Source organism: Cloeon dipterum, chromosome 4 (assembly GCF_949628265.1).
Source record: "Cloeon dipterum chromosome 4, ieCloDipt1.1, whole genome shotgun sequence".
NCBI classification, from domain to species: Eukaryota; Metazoa; Arthropoda; class Insecta; order Ephemeroptera; family Baetidae; genus Cloeon; species Cloeon dipterum.
Window position 1 is genome coordinate 18,258,558 of NC_088789.1, and position 22,143 is coordinate 18,280,700.

Below are 22,143 nucleotides of genomic sequence, written 5' to 3' on the forward strand. Positions count from 1 at the left end.
ATCATCTGTCACCAGGCTGTTGCCTTTGATTACTCGATGCCTGTAGTTTCGAACAAAGGTGCTGATTGTCTTAGCCAAGACTCTCTGTTATATAAAAAGTAAATATTATAGTATTTTTCTTATTGTAAAATAAGTTTGATAACCTTCAGAGAAGCGAAATCTTCATCATTTTTAGCATGGATATCACTATTCATGATATTTGGATAGGTTTTGAGTAGAAAGGATACATAGGTTTGGTAGTCTTTGGGGGTTGGTTGCTGTTTTAGTGACAGGAGATGGAGGCTAACGATTTTAATAAATTTAGATGAGTTGTGCAGCATCTTTCCAGTCTCAATCATTTCTTGCACTTCAGCTGTCAATGTGGGCATAGTGATATCCTCTATTGCTAATACTCTCCGGTCCTTTCCAAGAGACGAAGCTGACGCAGCAGGTGCCACAACCAAGTTTGGTTGATCAACTTCAGGAACATCGACAAATTCTACTTGGGGAACGTTTGGACTCTGTAAAAATTTTAATTATGATTAACCTTCTTTATGAATGAAATAAGTTTCAAAATTTGTATCACGTTCTTATTGTATGTATCTTACATATAAAATATAATGATGACGCATGGAGTTCAATTGTTTAGCGCATTATTGCATAATTTATAATTAACAAAAAACATTTTTCATACCAAATACCCAATTCCATCCTCTTCGTAAGCAGCTGAACTAAATTCAATGAGAATGGGTTGCGTAGAACTATTGTCCATTTCATCAAAACCAGAGCTAATGCATCTGCTGCTAGATGATTTTTGTGCTTCAAAAGAAGACTGAAATCAATCCCAGAATTAAAACATGCATAACTCTCTAAATTGTGTTTATTTATAATATACTGACTGAAGTACTAGGTACGTCGGCTGCCGCTCTGATAGGAGATTCCCTGAATGCGAATCGTACCCTGAAGATATCGACGTTGGGCAGCATTCTCATGGATGAGGTTAATTGCATTTCCCCTAGCTTAGGGTGATCAAATAAAAAGATAGGAAAATGGGTATTCAACTTTTTGCTAAGTCTTGGGTCTCCCTTGCAGATTTCATCAAATGCACTCTGCAGCAACAAGAATTCTGATTTTCCTGGGTTACAAGTTGAGTTGATCGAAACTGGGATCTTCGCAGGTCGATCTGCAAGGTCAAGATCTAATGCAAAAAATCTTTCTCCGATTGAATAATCCATTTTGCTATTTTGTTTATATAGGCGGTAACAAAAACAACTCCCAAGACTAAAAAAAGCATGCTTGTGTGAAGCGAGCGCGAAGAAAAAACCATTGAAACAATGATACCAACCGCTTCAAATTGTTATTTGATTTATTAGCCTATTAGTACCCCAAAAGAAACAAAAGTGAATTTAACACACTCCGGTTTCACACGTTGGCACTTCCTATTGCGATAACTGGGCTGAGCCTGCATATAATAATGTTTTTGTGAGCGTAAAGCGTAACAACCTTTCAAGATGGACAATAATGAGCTCAGTCCGCTGGGCCGTGATGCCCTTGAGACCATCGTACGATTAAGAGAAGAGCACGGAATGAGCCTTGGTGGCATCGGCGTCCTCAATTCCTCTTACAATAAAATGTTGGACTCTTTCGTCAAAATCGTAGAGGTAATAACAACAAAAATGTATTAAAATTAACTTCAATGAGTAACTCCAAATAAAAAATATAATTCCAATTCAGCTGCTACTTTAGAGATTAATTTTTTTAAATATTACTATCGTTTTTAAGATATTAAAATATTCAGAAAGGTGTGTAACGTAAAAACCAATAATTGATTCAGGAAATCCTTGCACGCCCCCCGTATTTTAATATTAGAATATACTTCACATTGTCTTATCTGTTGCCCTCTTTCAGGACAATTTGAGGAAAACAGACCCTGAAACTGCAGAGAGATTTGCGAAGGAATCAAAGCGAGTTCTATTGAATGATCCGTTGATCGATGTCTCAACCGAGTACCGCATCATGAAGAATTTGAAACTGCACTACGGGTACGTGGCACCACAGGCCATAGAAATTGGGCATCATCATGTCAAAAAAGGTGACGCACTCGTCAGAAAATCAATTATGGCTGTGTATGTTCCACTTGTGAAGCAGCTCATCAAAATCTTTGATTTCAAGGAAACCAGAGATTTAATTTTGAATTCAAAAGTCAAACCTAGTACTGACGGTGTTATCCGAAGCGTATATGATGGTAGCTTTGTCAAAGAAAATCCCATTTGTCAAACCTATGAGAACGCCTTGATACTTCAGTTGTATCAAGATGACGTAGAGTTGTGCAACCCTCTTGGCTCTCACACAAAAGTAAACAAAGTCACATTAATATATTGGTCGATTTTAAATTTCCCTGAACACATGCGCTCAAATTTGAAAGCGCTCAACCTATGTGGCGTTGTTTTAGCAGAGAATGTTAAAGAGTACGGTTTTCAGGCGGTTCTCTCAGACTTTTTTGATTGCTTGGCCAAGTTAGAGTCACCCGAAGGTCTGGAACTGCAATTGAATAGTGGGGAAACCCTGGCTATCCACGGAACATTGCTTTCAGTAAATGGCGACGGGCTCGCTCTGAACAGCATGGGGGGCTTTAAGGGGATTGGCTTTTCCTTAAAGCCTTGTCGGAACTGCCACTTGTCTAGAGATCAAATAAAATTTGACTTTGATGAACACAATCTTAGAGACCTCGAATCTCACAGGGAGAGTTTGAAGCTGTTACAGAGCGAGAACAAATCGGCTGCGGAAATTAGGGAAATTAGCAAAAATTTGGGCATTAACGGGGACTCTGTTCTTTCCATATTACCCAACTTTGATGTCACAAAAAACCTCCCACAGGACCTTATGCACAATTTGATGGAAGGAGCGGAAGAAGTGGAACTGAGGGCACTGATTTATGAACTTGTTGAGGAGCAAAAGCTTCTTACCTTTGACCAATTAAATAATTTGCTGGCCTGTTTCCCATACCCTGAACAATTTGCTCATTGCAAGCCTTCAACGATTGACAGAGGGCATATTTTGCAGGGAAAATTAAGGCAGAATGCCAGCCAAATGCTATGTTTACTTTACATCATCCCAATTGTTCTCGAGTCGTTTGCCAAAGACTCATCAGCTGTTGATCACCTTCTGAATTTCTCTTTGTTGGGAAAAATTGGGAACATCCTTATGGCCTATGAAGTAGACAAGTGTGACCTCGAGATGGCACGATTAATGATTAAAACCCACCACATGAGATACGTTAAATTGTTTCCCAATTTCAATATCACGCCCAAATTCCACTTCTTAGTGCACACACCATCAGTCATTGAGCAATTGGGCCCAATTAGAGTCTCTTGGACAATGCGGTATGAAGCATTGAACGCTTGGGCATCAAGGGTGGGAGAACAAACAAGGAACTTTGTAAACATCCCCAAAACTTTGGCAACCAGGTTCCAGGTTAAAAAAGTCATCGACTTTCAATTTTGTGATGAGGGTGCTGCAGTTTTAGGAGAGAAAACGTTCCTGCCAGTGGGTGCCCAGATTATTGATCTGAATGGATACTATCTTGGTTCCCAGGTAGCTCAAGAATTCAAAATCAGCATAAATGATAGCACCGTCAGCTCGGTAGACAAAGTGTTCTTGCAAAACTTTGAAATCAAGCCTTGCTCAATTCTGTTGCTCTCCAATCCAGTTGATGAACTGCCCACTTTTGGAATGGTCAAAGCCATTTTTGTCAAGGGAACAAGCTGCAATTTTGTGCTCAATAAATTAAGCACTGTTTGCTTCAATCAAATAAATAACTGTTACGAAGTTGAAAAAACCAATCTCTTTGGATCAACTATGTCAGACAAAATTGCGTTCCTTCATCCACTACCCATCATCAGCTACAAAGGGAAATTACTTGTAATTCTTCAATATCATAGCCGAAATGAATTCATTGGTTAGTTTGATTCTGATGTCATAGTAAAACCTAAGAGAGTGCAGTGGCAATTCAATAGAACATTTAAAACAGACGAATGTATTTTATGTATATAAAAAGTGTGTTAAAATAAAACTTTGATATGTCTAACTATGCAATGTTATTTGATTTGATAAGCTGATTACCAAAGTTCCTAACAATAAAAAAAGTTATTCTTCGTAAAGTGCAACATCTCAATTATCATATACACTCCATAATATTAGTATTTTTTAATACAGTTTTGTATTTGCGACTGAGAGTTGATAAATAAAATGGATTGATACGACAAGGAATCATTTACGGCAGTCTGCAATAATTTTATAGAAGATTAAAACTTGTGCCAAGTTTACCTAAAAAACCAAATGATTATTTCACTTCAATTTTTCATTTTAATATTTTTCTGTCGAATTTACATGCATTTTTAAATTTAGTTAAGTGATGATCTATACTCGAGCACATATACGAGTAGTCGAGCGAGTTTTAAAAGTTTAGCACTGTCTAATTATGCTGCTGTCCGAGTTGGGGGGAGCAGAGGGCTATCTCTGCATGGTCGAGGAAGAACTTGGGCAGTCTGATAAATATACGGCCAGCGGTACGAGTTGCGGCGCCGACCGAGGCGCCATGCTCCCCACCCCGTGTCGTCGCCGCCTGCAGCAAGGCGTTTACGGGCGGCGCCACGCTGTGTTGCGCCCCAGCAGCGTGGTCCTCCAACATTTCAAGCTCCAAAGTTGGCACGCTGCCGCCACACCAGAGTGAGCATCAGCTTGTCCTTGGCTTGGCTTGGCCGACGTGTAATGGGCTGGCTCAAGCATTTCTTCGTATACGAAAGATGCATGTGTGGAGCAGGGCTCGTCGCAGTTCAGGTTCTGGACCAGGTATATACAGCTCTCTGCAAAAAAACATAATGGAAATTGGCATTACGAGTAGTATAAGTCAACGAACGCACCTTCCTGGGAGGCATTGTCATGATCAGCAGCTCGGTCAGCATGACATGTGCTAAGCTCGCGTTGTCTGCCGTCTCTCCACTGGCACAATTAAAACGCCTGCTTCAAGTTACTCCTGCAAAGGGTTACTTGTTAATGACGAGTTTAGAATCATTTGAAATCAATTAATATTCAAATTGAGAACCAAGCTTCCTTCTATATAATTTGCTCAAATATAGGACTACACTTTCATTGAACCAATGGTACGCGAAATTTTAAAAAGAAAAAAGGAAAAAAACATTTGGGTTTTGTAATTTATAAGAGTATAAAATTTGGTGAAGGGAAAACGTTAGACAGGCGAGACGGCCTGCTAGCCGGGGTCATCCGATCATCCAACAGTCTATAGTTGTTATGGAAAAGCTACAGTTTTCGCCGCCGAGTTACAGTTTTCGCCACCCCTACTTTTACATGTGATTTTCGTAAGAACTGGCGAGATGTGTAACCCGGCAGAAACTGTAACTTTACCATAACGGGAATGGCAGGAATATCTTAACGTACCTAAAACATGGCTTTTGAGCCGCCAAAAGCTTCTAGTTCTTCGGCTTGGTGGGCAGCCGGTTCAGCATAGACAGCCACGTATGATACGTATCAACACCACCGGCTCAAGGCTCTTGGGCATGATGACAAAATCCCTGGCAGTTTCCTAAAGGTTCAGGCTCCATCCACACTTATGTACTCGATTGCACCTGTCTAAATTTAATTATTTAATACATTACATCATCATTTAATAAATAAATGAAAAGAAAATTATACTACTTACTGTCCTCTTTTTGAATACAACTTCTGAAAACTGAAATATCGCAACACAATAAAAGATTAGAAGGTGAAATAAAAATCATGTCTCTCATCATGTCAACAATTGGTGCCAGCTGATTTGTTTTTAAGACAAAAGAAGTTTGGCCAACCTAGATAGTTGGAAGAGGGGAGATGAAATTTTATTGGTGACTCCAGCAAGGAAAATGAAAATTTTGACCCAAATCCTTCAAACTTGCACGGCGAGTAATAAAAAATATATTGTCTTGAGTTGAAACGGCATTACCTTACCACCCCGTTTTTGTTAAACTCCCACGCGCAGAACTATGCTCAGTCCAGCTGCAATTGTCGTGTTTGGTTGCCTATCGTGATTAACAGCTTGTAAAAACAATAACACACGACGTGCTAAGCACTACACACGATGTCCGCAAAGCACAGAAATCGGCGAAATTGCAGAAAAGTCTGCAATACCGGCGACGAAACTACGGCCGAGAGCCAGCGCGGCTGTAAAAAGCATCTCTCGCAGCGAGAGGAGACGCTTTTTACCTTATCAGCTTGAGCTGACTAGAGTGTCCTATTTGAGAAAAATTCAGGTGAGTGATTTGTATATAAGTATGTATTAAACGTTTTAAACAGCAATTTATCATATCAGTGTTTCAATCTGAGACACATTTTCGGAAGGCGTTTCAATCTGAGACACTTCTTCGGAAAGCGTTTCAATCTGAGACACTTCTTCGGAAAGCGTTTCAATCTGAGACACTTCTTCGGAAAGTGTTTCAAACTGAGACGTTTCCTCCGAAAAGTATCTCAGTTTGAAACATTTTTCAAAGTGTCTCAATTAGAGACACCAAAAGTGTCTCAGATAGAGATTTTTTTTTGTGTGTGTAATTTGTTGTGAGAAATGACGACTACTTCCGCGAATTATTCGTGTGCTTTAGCTTGTGATAAGTTGGTTGTTGTATGAGCGGAAACTCTCCATTTCAAAATGACATCATTGTGAATATATTTTTAAGCTGCCTCGTTCTTGCGCTTCAAATAGACGCCGGCCGAGAGTGAAATTTGAGCAGTCACTGCATGCAAGCATGCTCGCTTCTGAGCGGAAACCCTGCAGTTTTGCCATTCCCAGCGGGCGAGATTCACAAAAGATGCGCGGCTCCAATTAAATGCACGCAATCAGAAAAGCAATCAAATCGTGACAACGGCTGTAATTGTTTGTTTGTGTGAGCGAGTGCGAGCAAAAAAGGAGACGAGGAGAATCAATTCTGGCAAAAAGCAGCAAAACAAATGATTGATCATCTCGCCTCCCATCTGGCAAAACAAAATTATCATCCGCCACCGCGGGGAAACGACGATGAAAAGTCTCAGCGGGTGAGATTGCAACCCGGATAAAAAGCAGCTAGAGGTCGTTACATAATTACAGCTGGCGTATTATTCATAGCAGCACGGCGAGGCGGCTGCGGCAGCGGCGGCGGCGGATTTAATGCCCAAGATTTCCTCGGTCGCTCTCCCGAAAAGGAATTGCCGAGCGAAGCAGGCAGAGAAACAAGAGACTCGCCTCTCTGCCTTTGAAGGTGAAAGTAAATATTAAACTTGACTCGGCTGCGGCTCCTCCTAATCGCGCCAATGTGTCGAGTTCCGCAACGCTCGGCACTCAATTCTCCTTTTTACAATCAAGGCCGGCTAATTACTTATCTCGCGGGAAGTCGCGATTTTGACACACGGCCGCTTTTGCACGGCACGCGGCTCGTTTGGAAAGCACATAAATGGGCAGATATCAAAATTCTGTCACAGCGGCTTTTTCACGACGATTGCCGTGACGAATGCTTTACGGCCAGCTCGTTTGCGTTTATCGTTTCAATTTTCGTTCCCGCGGTGCCAGTTTTGTTTTTATTGTCTCTTGTCCACTTGTGCCTGGGACACGCAACGCAGAATTCGCAAAGCAGCCTGTGTACACGTGCGAGCACCCGGAATTTTTTATATCTGCGCCGACATTTTATGATATGGAGCTTCATATACATAACAAGACAAGAATGTCAAAACCCACCGCCAGCTACTGAAGTATATTCGTACACAAACAAGAGTTTGTTCACAGCCATTCATTGCATTGTATGCGAATGTCTGATGTCGGTAATTTGTAAGCTGATACTGTTATTCTTGAGACGGAAAACACTGTAGATACATTTTTTTCAATTTAAATCCTAAGAAAAAAACACGGTGGCTTTAATTTAAAAGCATGTATATCATTAAGCACTGAGAGTGTGCAACAGACAAGATAATATAGGGAGATTCCAATTTTCTTTGCGAATTTAGATCAAAATTAATTGGTGTTATCATTTTCGAGGAAATGATAGCAGTTGATTCCTATATTACAAGTATTGCACTCACATAATTCCTCACTCGCGCGGGAGTGATAGACCACATTTTTTTTACAAATTATAAAGAGAAACCCGTTCCAAGTGTGTCTAGAGAACAAGAGAACATGTGTCTGCCAGTAAAAAGTGCTCCCTTCCAATTTTGGTTGGCCATAGCAGGGGTGGTGAAAAACTCTTGGTCAATATCAGAGGCCTTAAAGATCTGGTTAGCCATGAATTTATTAAATGCGTCAGTCTCCGGCAGTGAAAATCTTGAACAAAAAAGTCTGTGTCTGCTTATTTATACGCCAGCCTGGATTTCATTAATTTTGAAACAGACAGTACTCTTTTTTAAAATCTCGAATTAGAGAAATCTAATTTGTGAAAACCACTTTACGTTATACACATGGCTTTAATTTGAGCTAGCATAATTAGACCATGAAGTTTATTACATGATTTATTGCGTAATATTCTTATATAGTTGCTGGGGTTTAGGCTAAAAGCGGTAGTTCTCAGAAAGCAAAAAGCTTTTTAATTAAATTTTAAAATATAAATTCAGTCATTTTATATCAAGGAGTATAGCAACATCATTATTTCTTAAATATATGCTTACTTGGTTTGATACTATACAAATATTCAGTTTTTAATGGCGTTATTTAATGCCTTTAATGGCACAAATTTGGCTCGTATTTAGTTTTAAAGTAATTTTGATTTTTTTTTTAATTATTGACAAGGCTCTAAAAACGTCAGAGACACAACGATTTTTTTAAGTCATAATACTAATGATGCATAATAACCAGCTGATAGCCAGATTGTGCAAAAGTTAATTTGAAAATATTTCAATTAGGCAGTAAATTCTGATATTTCCTTCCTTTAAAATAGATGATGTTTAGTCCATCAGCTATATCAGTTGTTTTTATAGGGTTAACGTCGATTTTTAATCAGGAATTTTGTCAGTTGTTTACACAAAGCCAAAGAAAAATAAAATTCAATCTGTGGATTGAAAATCCTAATCAGAGCCCGATTTAAATAATGTCAACAAAGGGCGGGGAAGTTCACTATTCTTAAGTCTAAAAATATTGCGTGAGTCTGCCAATGAGTTTACGTTTGCATGAGTTAATGTTCATAAAAACGTGGTACTCATTAGCGCCTCATTTGAGCCGACCCACTGGCTGCAAATTGACTCATCATGCTCAATGGTCGAGCATGTCTGAGCTTTTCACTTTCCACAGCTGAAAACAACTGGCAAACACCTCCTCATCTCCTCGTGACCTCGGCAATTTGAATAATACACACGTATGTATACGTTTCATCAGCACGCGAGTGAGCGAGCGCGCGCCTTGATAATCTCAGCAGAAAACAAATTCATTTGCGTTGCCCAATCAGCCTCGTAATTCGCCTTTGTGCCGAAACGTGCGGTTATGCAAATGACACGCGGGGCCTCCGATGATGAATGGCCGCCGCGCGCGCGGGGAAATTCCATTTCTCTCTCTATCTCTCGTCGGGACAAACGCAGGAATGATTTCGGATCGTAAATCTTACCGTGATACAATTTCGTCGTCGGTGCTGGTGCTGGCGTTATCCTTAAAAGGCGGCGAGTCTCTTCCTGCGAGCTGCTGCTGGCGAATTCGGTCGCTCGATTCGCGGCTCGTTTGCAGCAAGAGCGCCGTGTACTGAGTGATGAGCATGCTGCCGCCGGTGATTTTGCACTCCAATCACTCTGGCATGTCGCGACCCGAAATTCCGAACCACTGCCAATACTGCTATTGCATTCCACCAGCACTTCCTTATCGAACTCGCGCCTCGAATCTTATCAGGCGCAAATTAAAAAAGGTAAACAAAAAATGTTGAAATATCCTCAACGGCCGCCGAAACTCCCGAAATTCCGTTCACTTGAAATCCAGTTGTCGCCGGGCCAGATTCGGGCTTCCAGGAATCGAATGCACGGATTCCAGCGGCCGACTCGCGAGCACCACATCCACCGAGCGCACTGTCAAGAAAAGGCATCGCCGCCGCACATAGGTAGGAAGAACATACGTACGTAAAAGAGGTGGGAGAAGAACGGGTTGAGAGCCAGAGAAGAGTGAGCAGTTTTCTCCGGCGTGTCTCTCTCTCTCTTTACATCTCTCACAATATAAATTTTACATTTGTATTTTTTTGTTCTCCTACGTCCTTCAGGTCACGTGATTACAGATACCCAATACACCTTATTGCTAGCTCGGCGAACAGACCGAAACACACTGCTTTGTACGTGGGTGTTTCTCGCCATCTAGCTAGTTCTCTCAGCTGGTTGGTAGAGTGCAATGCGCACAATAAGATTACAATTAAAGATTAAGTTTATAATTATTTAATAAACTTTTAATTTTATTGATTTGTATAAAGTAAAATTTATTTTATAAATATGTATTTAATATTTATTTTAATTTTAACAAATACTTTTTAAAAAATGTAACATATTTGTCATTCAATAGTTTTGACATTGTACAAATTATTGCAAATGACCAATAGTATTTAAATTGAGGGACTTCACACGCGAGTATTTTTGAAATATGTTTCAATACATCTTACAATCGATTGCAATGCAGAATAAATATTTCTTTCTTATCCAAGGGTCTTTAATATTTAAATGGGGAATTTGCATTCTAATTTTGTATTTAAATATTTGCAAACTGATATTTCAGATAAGTTTTCAATATTTTAAATTTTCAAAATCTTGACAACACGTAGAGCAAAGATACGAAGTTCGGTAATTAATAGTCCGTTTTCCACGAGCAGCAAAAAAGAGAAATGAAAGTGAGATGGTAGATTATTTTTACACGAAAATTCAGCGGGCACTGGTGCCTGTCGCTTGGAGATAATTTAATGACATGTTATCACGTCATCATTAATGCTGTCATAATTCATTTCACAGCGCCGGCCACATACATAAAGATTTAAGTGCCAGTGCCTCTTACTTTTAAACTGCTATCCCATTTTATTTTTCATATTTCGCGGTAATAAAGCATAATTGAGAAGGCACAGTGTGGGACGAGCGTTTACGGCCCCGTACGCGCAATTTTCCATCTCGCGCCGCCGCTGGGAGGGATGTGCACAAACACACGGAAAAATAACATCTTTTTTTGGTGGAGCAGCCATAATTAATCTTGCTTTGTTCTGCGGGCCCACCCATTTGCATGCGGTTTGCGGACGCGAACGAGTGAAACCCCTCGTGAAACAATAGCCGCGTGTAGGACACAATTGAGCCCGCTCGTTTGAGTGCAGATATGAATTATGTACCTGCTTTGAAAAGCAATTTTTATTGTTCAGCTGGCTGCGGCGACGTGAAAAGCAATTAATTCCGCACCAGAACCAACCCTTTCCGAAAAGAGAATAAATTTCACTCGTGACAGAAACAAACAAGAAATTATTTACAGTGCAATGAAGATCAGGAAGGTAATAAAACCATAGCAAAGAGAAAGAGTTGTAATTAGGGTTCGAAGTTTGAAACGATCGACTGTATTATTTTTTCTGTGCATCTGATTTACTTTTAGACACCACGCAATATCTAGTTTTTGAAATACAAAGAACTGTCTTTGGAGCTAACTGTTTTGAGAGCAAAATAACGTTTTAACAAAAACAGTCACTAGTGAAACCAAATGAAACCTAACAAAACGCGGATAACTATACACAATTCCAGTGAATTTAGAGTTAAAAATTTTAGGCTGTGATTAATTGATGTGCTTAAAAGTTGCTTTTTAAACCTGATAAGACCTAAAAATGTAAATAATTAAATTTATTGTTGAAATGTTTTGTTTCTAGTTTTAAATATGATTTTCCGACAGTATTTTGTTGGTTGTCCGTGTTGTTGTTCTATTTTGTTTGTTATATGATCGAAAACTGACGTGTTTAACTAAAATATTTTGCTTGTTAGAGAAACTTTCACGAAAGAAATAAGAAAATAGATCTAAACCCGTTTGAATTTGCTCTTAACTTGTCTAAATGAAGCCCAAAACCATCTTATAATAACTTATATATTTTTTAAACACAGTCTTAAATTCCTAGCCCTAGTTGTGATGCTTGGCTGCCAAAATTTGCAAATCCAAGCCAAAAGAGGAATTTGTGTTTAGAAGGGAAAAAGGAAAATAAAGCTTTATTTTGTTTCAACATTGTAATTTCAGCATTTTCTGAGGAATCTCTTCTTTTTGGCTAACTGCTTCCGCCCGCCCCACTGCGTGCACCCCTAAATGGAATACCCAAGGGCAAACCAAAGATTTTTGCTGCGCCGTTGGGCTCGTGCTCAGCTCGTTTTAGCGTGTGTATACGACTCCGCTGGGATGCATAGAATTATCATAAAAATTAAGCGGCGCATATTCTCATGCAAATGACGGGCTGGAACTTAATTATCAATAAGAAGCGAATTAGGCTGCGCTGGCAAACACAACCAGGCCGTCTCGTCTCGTTGCGGCGGAGACGGCTAGTGTTTCGCGTGCAATCTCGTAATTAGCGTTAATGCGGGTGGGATGCCAAGAAAGGGTTGCCGAGGGTGGAATGTGCCGAGGAAACCAATCGAGTTTGCAGCTCGGCGCTCGCCGACAAGATTAAGTTTCATGCACACATCCAGTGCAGCGTGCGTCAAGCGCCTTTGGGCAGCATTCCAGCCGGGGCAACAGCGGCCTGCGGTGTGTTAAGTGGATGGGGATGTGATTGCATCACAATCAGCCGCCAATGAAGTCCTGCGTGCTTACGCCAGCAGGGAGTTTTATTGAGCCGCGGCGTTTATCTTATTTTGGAATGCGCTGGGGACGGTTTTCCCGGTTGACTAAAAAGCCATAAAACTCTTTGACACTTCACTTTAAGACACGAAGGGAAAAAGGTTTATTTTTTGAATGCTCAAAAATAACACTTTTGGGAGGAGAAACTGTTTGTTTTGTCCCTGTGCCAGGCTGTGTTTTTGCAAGTTCATTATTCCAAACACACGAGCTTTGCATAAGAGGATCATGCGAATATTTCATTCGGTGCCGGAGCGCAATTTCGTTGTTTGCCAGTAAACGGCACATGCCCTTTAAAACTTCACGCCCAGTGGTGATAATGGCCTCCCAGCAACTTTCCGCGCTCTCCATTGGGCGCCAAATGTCACGTAATGTGGGCAAAGCAGTGCGTTTCCTTGAACTTATAAAAGGCTTATTTATTATCGTCGCCGCTCACCAGGTGGACTCTTTACAGACGGAAACATAAAACCTAACGAACTGAGAGTCCGGAGCTGAAAAATTCCAGCCATGTCGGCGAGAGTCACGACTCTTGCGGTGGGCAAAAAATTCTAAATAAGATTTTGTTTCCAATCAGAAAGGCCGACGGCAAAAAGCTTCATTCCGGCAAATCCGGCGTCAAGCTGAGTTTGTTGTATCAGCCTGGGATCAAAAGTTTTCTTTCTCAACACTTCCGAAGGAGGAGACTTAGCTTTTATTCCCAGAGTGGAGGCGGAAAAGGAGTTAATATTCTGCACCAGACCCCTCGGATGCACTCTTACGCGGTGGCAGCGGGTGCGCTCACCACTGGAAAAGGTGGAAATTTATGGTGGTTCAACCCATTCCGTGTAACCTTTTCCAGCCACTTGGGGGGATTAACTTGTTTTGGGAAATGAAATCAAGGCCGATTTTACTTAATTAAGTAAGGAGATCGAAAAGACGATAAAATAGAAAAAAGAGGGTTGCTTGATGACATGATCGATAAATTCTTCGAAGCAAGTGAAAGCGGATTGCATTAAAATTTCCCAAAAATAAAAAAGCACGTTAACCTCTCCTCAGATTGCGCATGACTCCATTATTCTGATTCATTGGATCAAAAAGCAGTTGCGCATAAAAGGAATCTTGGAGATGGAAAGTGGATCGTTCAGATCGAAGAGGTGAGAACTTTTCTCTTTCTCGCGAGCATAATGCGATCAGCAATAAAATTAGAGTGGAGGCTGCCAAACGATTTGTTATGCCCATTGAAGGTAGCACTCAATTTATTATTTTTGCACTTGCGAACGCCTCCTCGCCAACGCCTCTTCCACGTCGCAGACAAGCGAGCCAAATCGATAAAAAGAAGAGAAAAATCCGGCCACACCGGGGACCAGAGGAGGAAAAGCAGCAGCAGCACCAGAGAGCCACACAATTTGCTCTCCCAAAATAAGCGCAGTGAGTCTGTGCTCTAATGATGACATCCGTGGTCGCCGAATTCAATTATGACCAAACGGGGGCGTCATTATGATTCATTAAGGCGGCCGCTGCCTTGGAACGTGCTATTTTGGGTCAAACACTGCTGCAGACTCTTCCGTGCACGCTATTTAATGATGTGTGTCGTTATACTGGCAGTCACGTATTGTTTTTGCGAGAGAAACCAGATCAAAAGTCGGCAAAAATGCTAACGATAAGTGAATCTGTTAAGCACTTAGCCTTTTTATTTAATCATTCTTTCACGAAACTTAAAACAATTATTGCGAGTGTGTTAGCAATATTTTGTTACTAAAAATCCTAAGTATTTTTTTAAGTTATAAAATATAAAATTAGAATAATTATCCTTCAGTTTATACCTTTAACCTTGAAGCAGATTTTAAAAGTGTGTAATAGGCTTTTAAAAAATACTATAACAGACTTTTAAAAAATAAAATATTTTTAAAAACAATCTTCCAATGAAAAATTGAGGTACTTATGGCAACTATAAAAGTTTATTACACAACATGTAATATTTTAAAATTAAAATATGTGTCAGGACCACTTTTATAAATAATGCGTTCTCTTTGTAATGATACACGTGTTGTGATGACACGCAGAGACCTTTAATGATCTGATTTCAGTTTTGCCAAATGATAGGATACGTAGCACCGCACCGTGTGAGGCCGCGCTATTGAATCAGAGTGGCAGAAGCCAGCTGTGTTTCTGTGTGGATGGTGCGGTGCGCACCGAGCGTAATGCGTCGAGTCCTTGCCGTAATTACTGGTACGTGTCGACGTGTAATGCACTCTAGCGTGCTGTGTATATTGGTATACCCGTGCGATGGCCTATAATTAATAAAACTCGAAGGGCAAAAGAGCGTAATAAAAGAGTCAGGCAACTGAATTGAGTATGGGTGGGTCGCGTCACAAGTCACTTTTAATTAGTTGTAAAAAAATAAAACAACAAACGTGTATCGTATGTTTAGCTAGCACGCTTAATTAAGAAATATTTTGGTCACTGGACTTTTGATGTAGCGATATGTAAATGAATCAGACCTGCTCTTGAGAGGGAATGTGATCAATTTGCGTCACGGCACCTTTGTCGTCGACGGAAAGCGCGCCTCTGCTCTCTTTCTCTCTTGGAAAAAAGCCGTCGTAATCAAATTTGAGGCAGCTCTCGGCGATGAAAAGGGCGAACACGTATGGGGTTGTCGCTCGTTTGCCGTCTCCAGCACCCGCGTTTAAACCAGCGCGCTGTGTGTTTGTTGTGTATGTTTCATTTGAACACTGGTGCGCGGCAACCAGCCCGCAGTCTACAGTAGTTGTTGACTCTCTTTTTCTCTCTCGCCGCGCGCTGCACAGTAAGCCGAGTCAACCCTTTTTGGGCTCCTCTGTTGAGATTGGACCTCTTGAAGCGGAATTTAAGGGATGGATTATAAGACATTGGAGAACGCTGTTCGTTTTTTATTCTCTCTTAAGCAGTGCTCGGGCTCCGATTTTATTTGTGCTCAAAGCGAAGCCGGCGGCGTTTTGTACTGCTTTGGAATGACAGAAAATAATTGGGAGGGCCTTTTACTGCATATGAATCGCTTGTCTAAATTTGACTGAGAGCACTAAATATTGGTGGCAGTCAAAGAAGAACTCCACCACATTCCCTACATAATTTACAGGACATCTATTTGATGGATTTGGTGTAGCTTGAATAATTAATTGATAAGTAGAAAACGATGAAGCTAAAATTCCGATTTTATTCGAAAGGAAATCTATGCAATAAAGACGAGACTATTACCCAGAATTTTTATGTGTTAAATAAAGTAGTCAACTCCTAGATGAATTATTTTATTAAGAGGAAATTTAAAAGAATTGTTCAGGGTAGGTTTGATCACCAGGGTGCATCTGTGGTCTCTCTCCTTTCAAGATTTTTTCTGGATCATCCACATTAATTAATACGTAGTTTCAGAGCCTTGGTTTGCTGTGAAGAGGTATAGGATTGACTAAAATTTCAATACAAATCTTTACGCACAAATCTTTACGCACAAATTTTGTTTATTTCCTCTCTCCATTTTTTTGTAATATTGCAATGCAGGTCGTAAATCTTGAAAACGATCCTTATTCCATCTAGACATTTATGTCATTATTTATCATCGTCAAAAATAAATGGATAAGCCAGCAGTCTTTCGTTTCCATGATAAAAATTTTCTTGAACACGTTCCAATGTCCTTTGCGTAACGTGTCAAAAAAGTATTGCACCTGAAAACATCCAATTTGCTGGCAACCTTTGCACCATGCGAGGCAGGCAAGCACTTTCGTAAAGAGTAAGTGAAATGGATTCCGAAACGTTTCTCATAAAGCACCGACCTTTTTCAAGTACAAACCAGCCTACCGCAAGAGACACGGATGGAATTGTTTCAGGTTAGGAATTTTTCATTCTGCTCGCCCGGCTGGCTGGCTCGAACGGAATGAACGCACCCATATACATCCTTTTTGCCCTTTTTACTTGAACAAGAAATAAAAAGAGCCGAATACAAGCATGTTCCGTCTTCATACAAGTTGCATTACAGCAGCTGCCGCCCGACCGACCGACCAACCGACCGAACGTACGTTCCTTCACGGCGGCCCAAAGCGGCGGCAGCTGCGCGGGGGTTGCTTTGGTGCCGGTGCGAACCGGCACGTTCGATTCAATCAATCAGGCTGCGAGTAATCAATCAGAAATCAAACGGAGACGTAGCCAATAAGTTAAAGACGGGCCACGCACAACTTTTAATTCCTCCGAATCGGCCCCTCGCCAATAAAAGAGCGGCTAAATCCCCGGGAAAACTTTGCTCCCCCTTTTGCCCTCATCACTGATTCATGCGTCTTGTGCACCAAGAAAAACGGCAGCAAATAATAATTCCGGAGCCGATGTAAAATTTAATTTCCCAGCTGGGAGCCGTTAAAGTGACTTTTTGCGTAGACGCAGTCGCTCTCTGTCCTTGTTTTATGGCTCGAAAAACAAGTGCCGCAACAGCTCTATTTTAAAATTAACTGCGACGAGGCGAGAGGGCAAAGAGGAACAGCCACTCTCTTGGTGGTAAACTAGGAATATTCCTTAAAATATTCAGAAGACCAGAAATGAATGTTTATGAGCTTCAAAGATTCAAATTCACTAAACAACGTTTAGAATTTATAGTGCTTTGTGCTTTGAGTTGCGGTATTTGAGCTAAACAGTGGTTTGTGATTCTTAAAAACTAATTAGTCTGTAATATGGATAATTATTAATCTTTAGTAGTACATTATGACGTTAAATTTGTATTCATACAGACGGTGTTAAAGCTGACAAAAAATGGATATGATTTTTTATTAAACACTATTTCTTCTCAAGATTCATAGATATTAATTTAGATGTAATATTTAAAATTATAAAAAATACTATTTTCAATTTGCTGTTTAACTGAAAATTTCACAAGAGAAAGTATTTTCATTGTGGAATCCACATGACAGCTTTTGTTTTAAGGGGTGCTGCACCAAATGTTATAAAACGAGAATGCAGCCCCTGCACTTTGCGGGATGAGGAGCAAAACGCAATGCTGGAAACACAGTGTATTAAACCATCCAGCGCCCTTCATTTGGTGCAAAGCGCAACGTAATTGCATGCCGCTGAATCTCATGCAGCAGCATAAACAGAGACAATAAAATTTTAACCAAGGCCAAAAATGCAGCCCGACATAAAAAGAAACGGGCGCGTCAAAGTTGGCTGGCCGGTCAATTGGGCAGCTGCAGTAGGTTTTAGTTTTTATGCTCGCGTCGGAGGCCCGAATGGCTCGCAGGGGATCCGCCGGGAAAGCGGAAAAACGGCCGTCTAGCCTTTCTTCCCTCTTCGAATGCCGTCTGCCTAGCATTATTTTTGTGTGTGTTGCGACTGTGCGGCTTCAGGAGTCGGGGGTGTGTACACAGGCTTTACGCAGCTTTCCTTCAGTGCAGATTGCTGCCACTTTGGCCGAGCGTTGTCTCATAAAGCTGCAGCAAAGTTCGCCTGCCCGCCTTCCCAAGGCGCGGCCGCATGAAACTTTAAACTCGGCTGCTCGTTTCAAAATTAATGCCACGCAGACGCCGAGGCTCGATAAATAAACTTTTGTTGCATTTATCTTCATCATCTGGTGCACGAAGTGCGAGAAATTGCTTTTCCTCGCCAGATTAAGCACCACAAGTTGGCTGCAGTTTTGAGAATTAGCCGCAACTGCTCCCACGTCTCTCCTGTGGCTATTTATCTTAGGAAACATCTGATCTTACGATCGATTTATAACTAATATGCATTTAGGAAAGATTTACAAGTGTCAACTAGGACTTCATTTCAGTGCGCTGTTGGACCTCATCCAAATCCAGAATTAGACTTTCAACTCTTCACAGGCTAGATAGTTGGTTCCAAATGATTAAAAAATATTTCCGGATTATAAAAAAATCTCTCCTCCCTCGAAAATGCATTCAGATGAGGCCAACGCTGTTAAATCGAAAATTACAAAGATGTGGGAATTTTTAACCTGTTGATAGCTTATTTCTTATTTCAGCAGGTTTTCATTTTAACTGACTGTTCTTCATTTCAAGAAAACCCCACTGCATTCATTCAAAAGTTAAAATCAGTCTTCCTGCTCGTTTCCTTAATCCCCCAGATTCCCCCTTTCTCCAACCATCCGAGAACAGCCGCCAACTTTTCTCCCTTTCTTATCAACAACTTTTGTCACATTTAGACCAAAGGCAGAAGAAGAAAAATCGAGACGAAAATTGCACTTGCCAGTCGTTGTGGAGGCAGAGGCGGCAAACAACGTGTCTCGAGACTCAAGACAGTCGGAGCCCACCCTTTCTGCGCCATTCATCACACCGCTCTTCACTTTAATGACACGCTGGCTGTCACGGCTGGGGGGCCTTGTGGGCGCCAAAATGCATATTCGCTCTCATTGCCACTCACTTTGCACATTATTATTTGGTCCGCTCGAGTGACCACGCACTTTTGAGCCGCACTAAAACAAACCCTTTCAAGTTGGGAGCCACCCTCATCTCCGCGTCGCTGTGCAGATCGCCGCCGGCAGTAAAATCGCAACTTGGGCCCCGCAGTTTGTGTTTGTCCCTGCACAAAAGTCTCGTGTCTATTTGTCGAGAGCTTGCTGGAGAGCGGCCCTTATAAAGTATTTCATACTTATCATCATCAAAGCGGCGGCTGCATTTGCGCGGTCGTCCCCCGCATTTATCGCCGGCGTCCCTCTGTTTTCACCGCCAAATATTTGCGTCCCCAGCATATTTGACCGGCGCCCTGTCCATAAAAGCAGACCTTTTTTATGACGCACCTTTGAATGATGTCGCGTAAACTCGGCGCCCGCCAGTCAAACGCACGCCACCGTTTTTTCCAGCTGGACTAAAAGTCAATTTTCCAATAAAATAAAACCGGCCTTTCATCTTGCCTCTCGTGTGTTTTGTGTGCGGTTGTGCTTTATGAACGGTGCGGAAATTGTTTGGTTTCGCGTTTCACCAGGGGTGAAAGAGAGAACTGCACTTGTATGTCGCATTTTTTGTGAGTTTGATGAAAATTGTGTGGTCAAAATGGTATTTTTTTATTACGCCGTTTTATAAAGTTCTAAAATTGGAATTTTGATGAGTTGAGAACGCCTCGCTATTATTTATATAATGTTGCCAGCACCCTTTGAGGTCGGGGGAAAGGTGCAAACCAGCAAGCATAAAGCTACGTAATCAGCTTTTCCGGACGGACGCCCATTCATATGGTAGTCCGTCACAACTTTGTTGAACTAGAAGAGAATTAAGGATTTGTTGCTTTAAATCTCTCAACTCCATGGATAGTATTCAACTTCCGTCTGGTTCACAGAAAATGTTTTACGCAGCAAGATTACAATTAATTAAGGTCTTTGCGATGAAAACGATTGTCTCTTCTAAAAGGTCAACCCATTGAACTTCTTGTTCCTTTTTTCTCTCTCCACAGTTATAATTAGTCACGCGACTGTTGTTTGAGTGGAAAAATGTTGCAAGCGCTGGTCAGCATCCAAACAACAATTAATCTTGCTGTCAAGGCAGCGAGAAAATTAACATCGCGCTGATTGAAAAGCTTTGACCTCCATTAGTCTCGCTCCAGTGGCGTCGGCTGTTACAACTCAATCGATAGCCCTAATCAAATGTACAAAATTTTCGCCCGTCTAGACGTTTTCAATATTGAACTTTTGCGACTAATGAAATGAAATGCCGCGTGTATCTACTCTCAAATTCATCGGAAGCGCGTAAAAAATCAATCGGCCGTCAAATTGACGAGCCTACAGGGGCAAGCAAATTAAATTCAGCCGTCAGTAATGTACGTGATGGCGCGATTAAACTTGCTAATATTGTATAAAAGTTGCGTGCGCGCGTGTTTGCGCGGAATATTAAACATCGGAATTAAAAAAGCGGCGCGGCGGCTGTTTTCGAGCGCATTTTTGCTCGGCTGACTGCGTTTAATCACGATAATTGAGCGACAGAGGGATGCGTTTTGCGCATTCAAATATCGTCTGCGACGTCTGGCGTCTGCCGATTGAAATTCCACACGCGTTTTGTTTCTCGACCCTAAGTAAGTAAGTATAAGCAAGCAAGCACGCCCATTAATTATTCGAGGCTGGATGCCTGCTCCAACAGCCTGCATTAGTTCGATGCACACACATTACGCTCGGAATCGCACTTTGTTTGCGAGCAGCGCGTGTTTAGCAGGCACAATAGCATGTGCTCTCGATCTGCATTATTCACGTCACCGTTATTAATAATCGCGGCCATCGCAATGCTCCGAAATGCAAGCATGAAATAAAGCGAGTGGGGCTGCCTGTCCCGAGAGAAATCTCTCATTAAGATTTTCCTTTTACTCTCATTTGACATGCTACGAAGTTTAGGGGAGTAGAATTTTTAAAAGCTGCTTTTTAAGTATTTCATACACGTCTCCACTTGTACAGTAAGATGTTGGTTGAAAGCTTAAAATGAAGTTGTCTGTAGCAAAACATTTCCAAAAATTTAAGCACTTTAGGTTGGTTCATCGACTGCTGGGTTTAAAAAAGCAATTTAAAATATTTAGCATTCCTTGTCGGAAAATACATATGAGTAAAAAACAAGCAAAAAATAATTATGAAAAGTGCACAGACGTCAAGACATCGTATTGATCTAAAAGCAAAATCAAAATTTACCGAGTGTCAACCTAATTTTTCTTTTAATAGAGGCAGCGACAGTTATTTACTACTTAAATTCTCAACAACTCTCCATCATTTCTTAAGGCGTGTAACTTTCAACCAGTATTTCTTCTCCAGTTTGCAATAAGACGAAAGAAGATCCATTATTTTATACCATTGGGCAAATAAAGTGAAAGCAATAATGCATCTGCACACAAGAAAACTGCCTCGGCCAGCGAGGGGTTGCATGGATGCAGCCTGCTGCAAAGGGTGCAATACTGCTAATGGAGCCTGAACAAACAGCAATAAGAGCGGCTGAGTAATGATCACGACCCAGCTCGCCCACCACCGTAATGTTTTGAGCAAATAACAACAAATATAATGAGAGGGCGTTGGCCACTTCCCTGCGTGAATTTATCATTTCGCCATAACAGTTTATCCGCCAGGTCGAGTGGTTTCATCTTCCAGAAAACTGGGGTCCAAGCCAGAGAAGACAAATTGTGGTTAGGGGGAAAAAAACGACCCTCCCTATTAATTGAGGAAGATACTAATATTTTTGCAAGAGAACATTCTTACAAAAATAATAGTTCACTAAATCTTGAAAAATAATATGAAAGATTCCCATGAAGAAACTGACACTATATTATTGATAAAAAAGATGAGCAATAATCCCATAATTTAAGATTTTCATATGGATGTTAACCGAGTCTAACTTAGACATCAGTGCATGTTTTTATTTGTCCAGCTGTCATTGTCATGAGTTACA

General features: G+C 41.0%; 1 protein-coding gene across 4 annotated transcripts in view; it reads right to left on the bottom strand.

The window, feature by feature from the left end:
- The window catches only part of spri (sprint), a 123,361-nt gene that overhangs the window by 49,611 nt on the left and 51,607 nt on the right, over positions 1 to 22,143 (bottom strand). Inside the window, exon 1 of one of the 4 annotated variants that reach the window (XM_065491599.1) lies at positions 9,585 to 10,072. The exons of the other annotated variants lie outside the window; for them this stretch is intronic. Coding sequence (XP_065347671.1) covers positions 9,585 to 9,730 — 146 coding nt within the window. The 5' untranslated portion in view covers positions 9,731 to 10,072. Of the gene's footprint in view, positions 1 to 9,584; positions 10,073 to 22,143 lie in introns of those variants that run through there. 4 annotated transcript variants of the gene reach the window in all.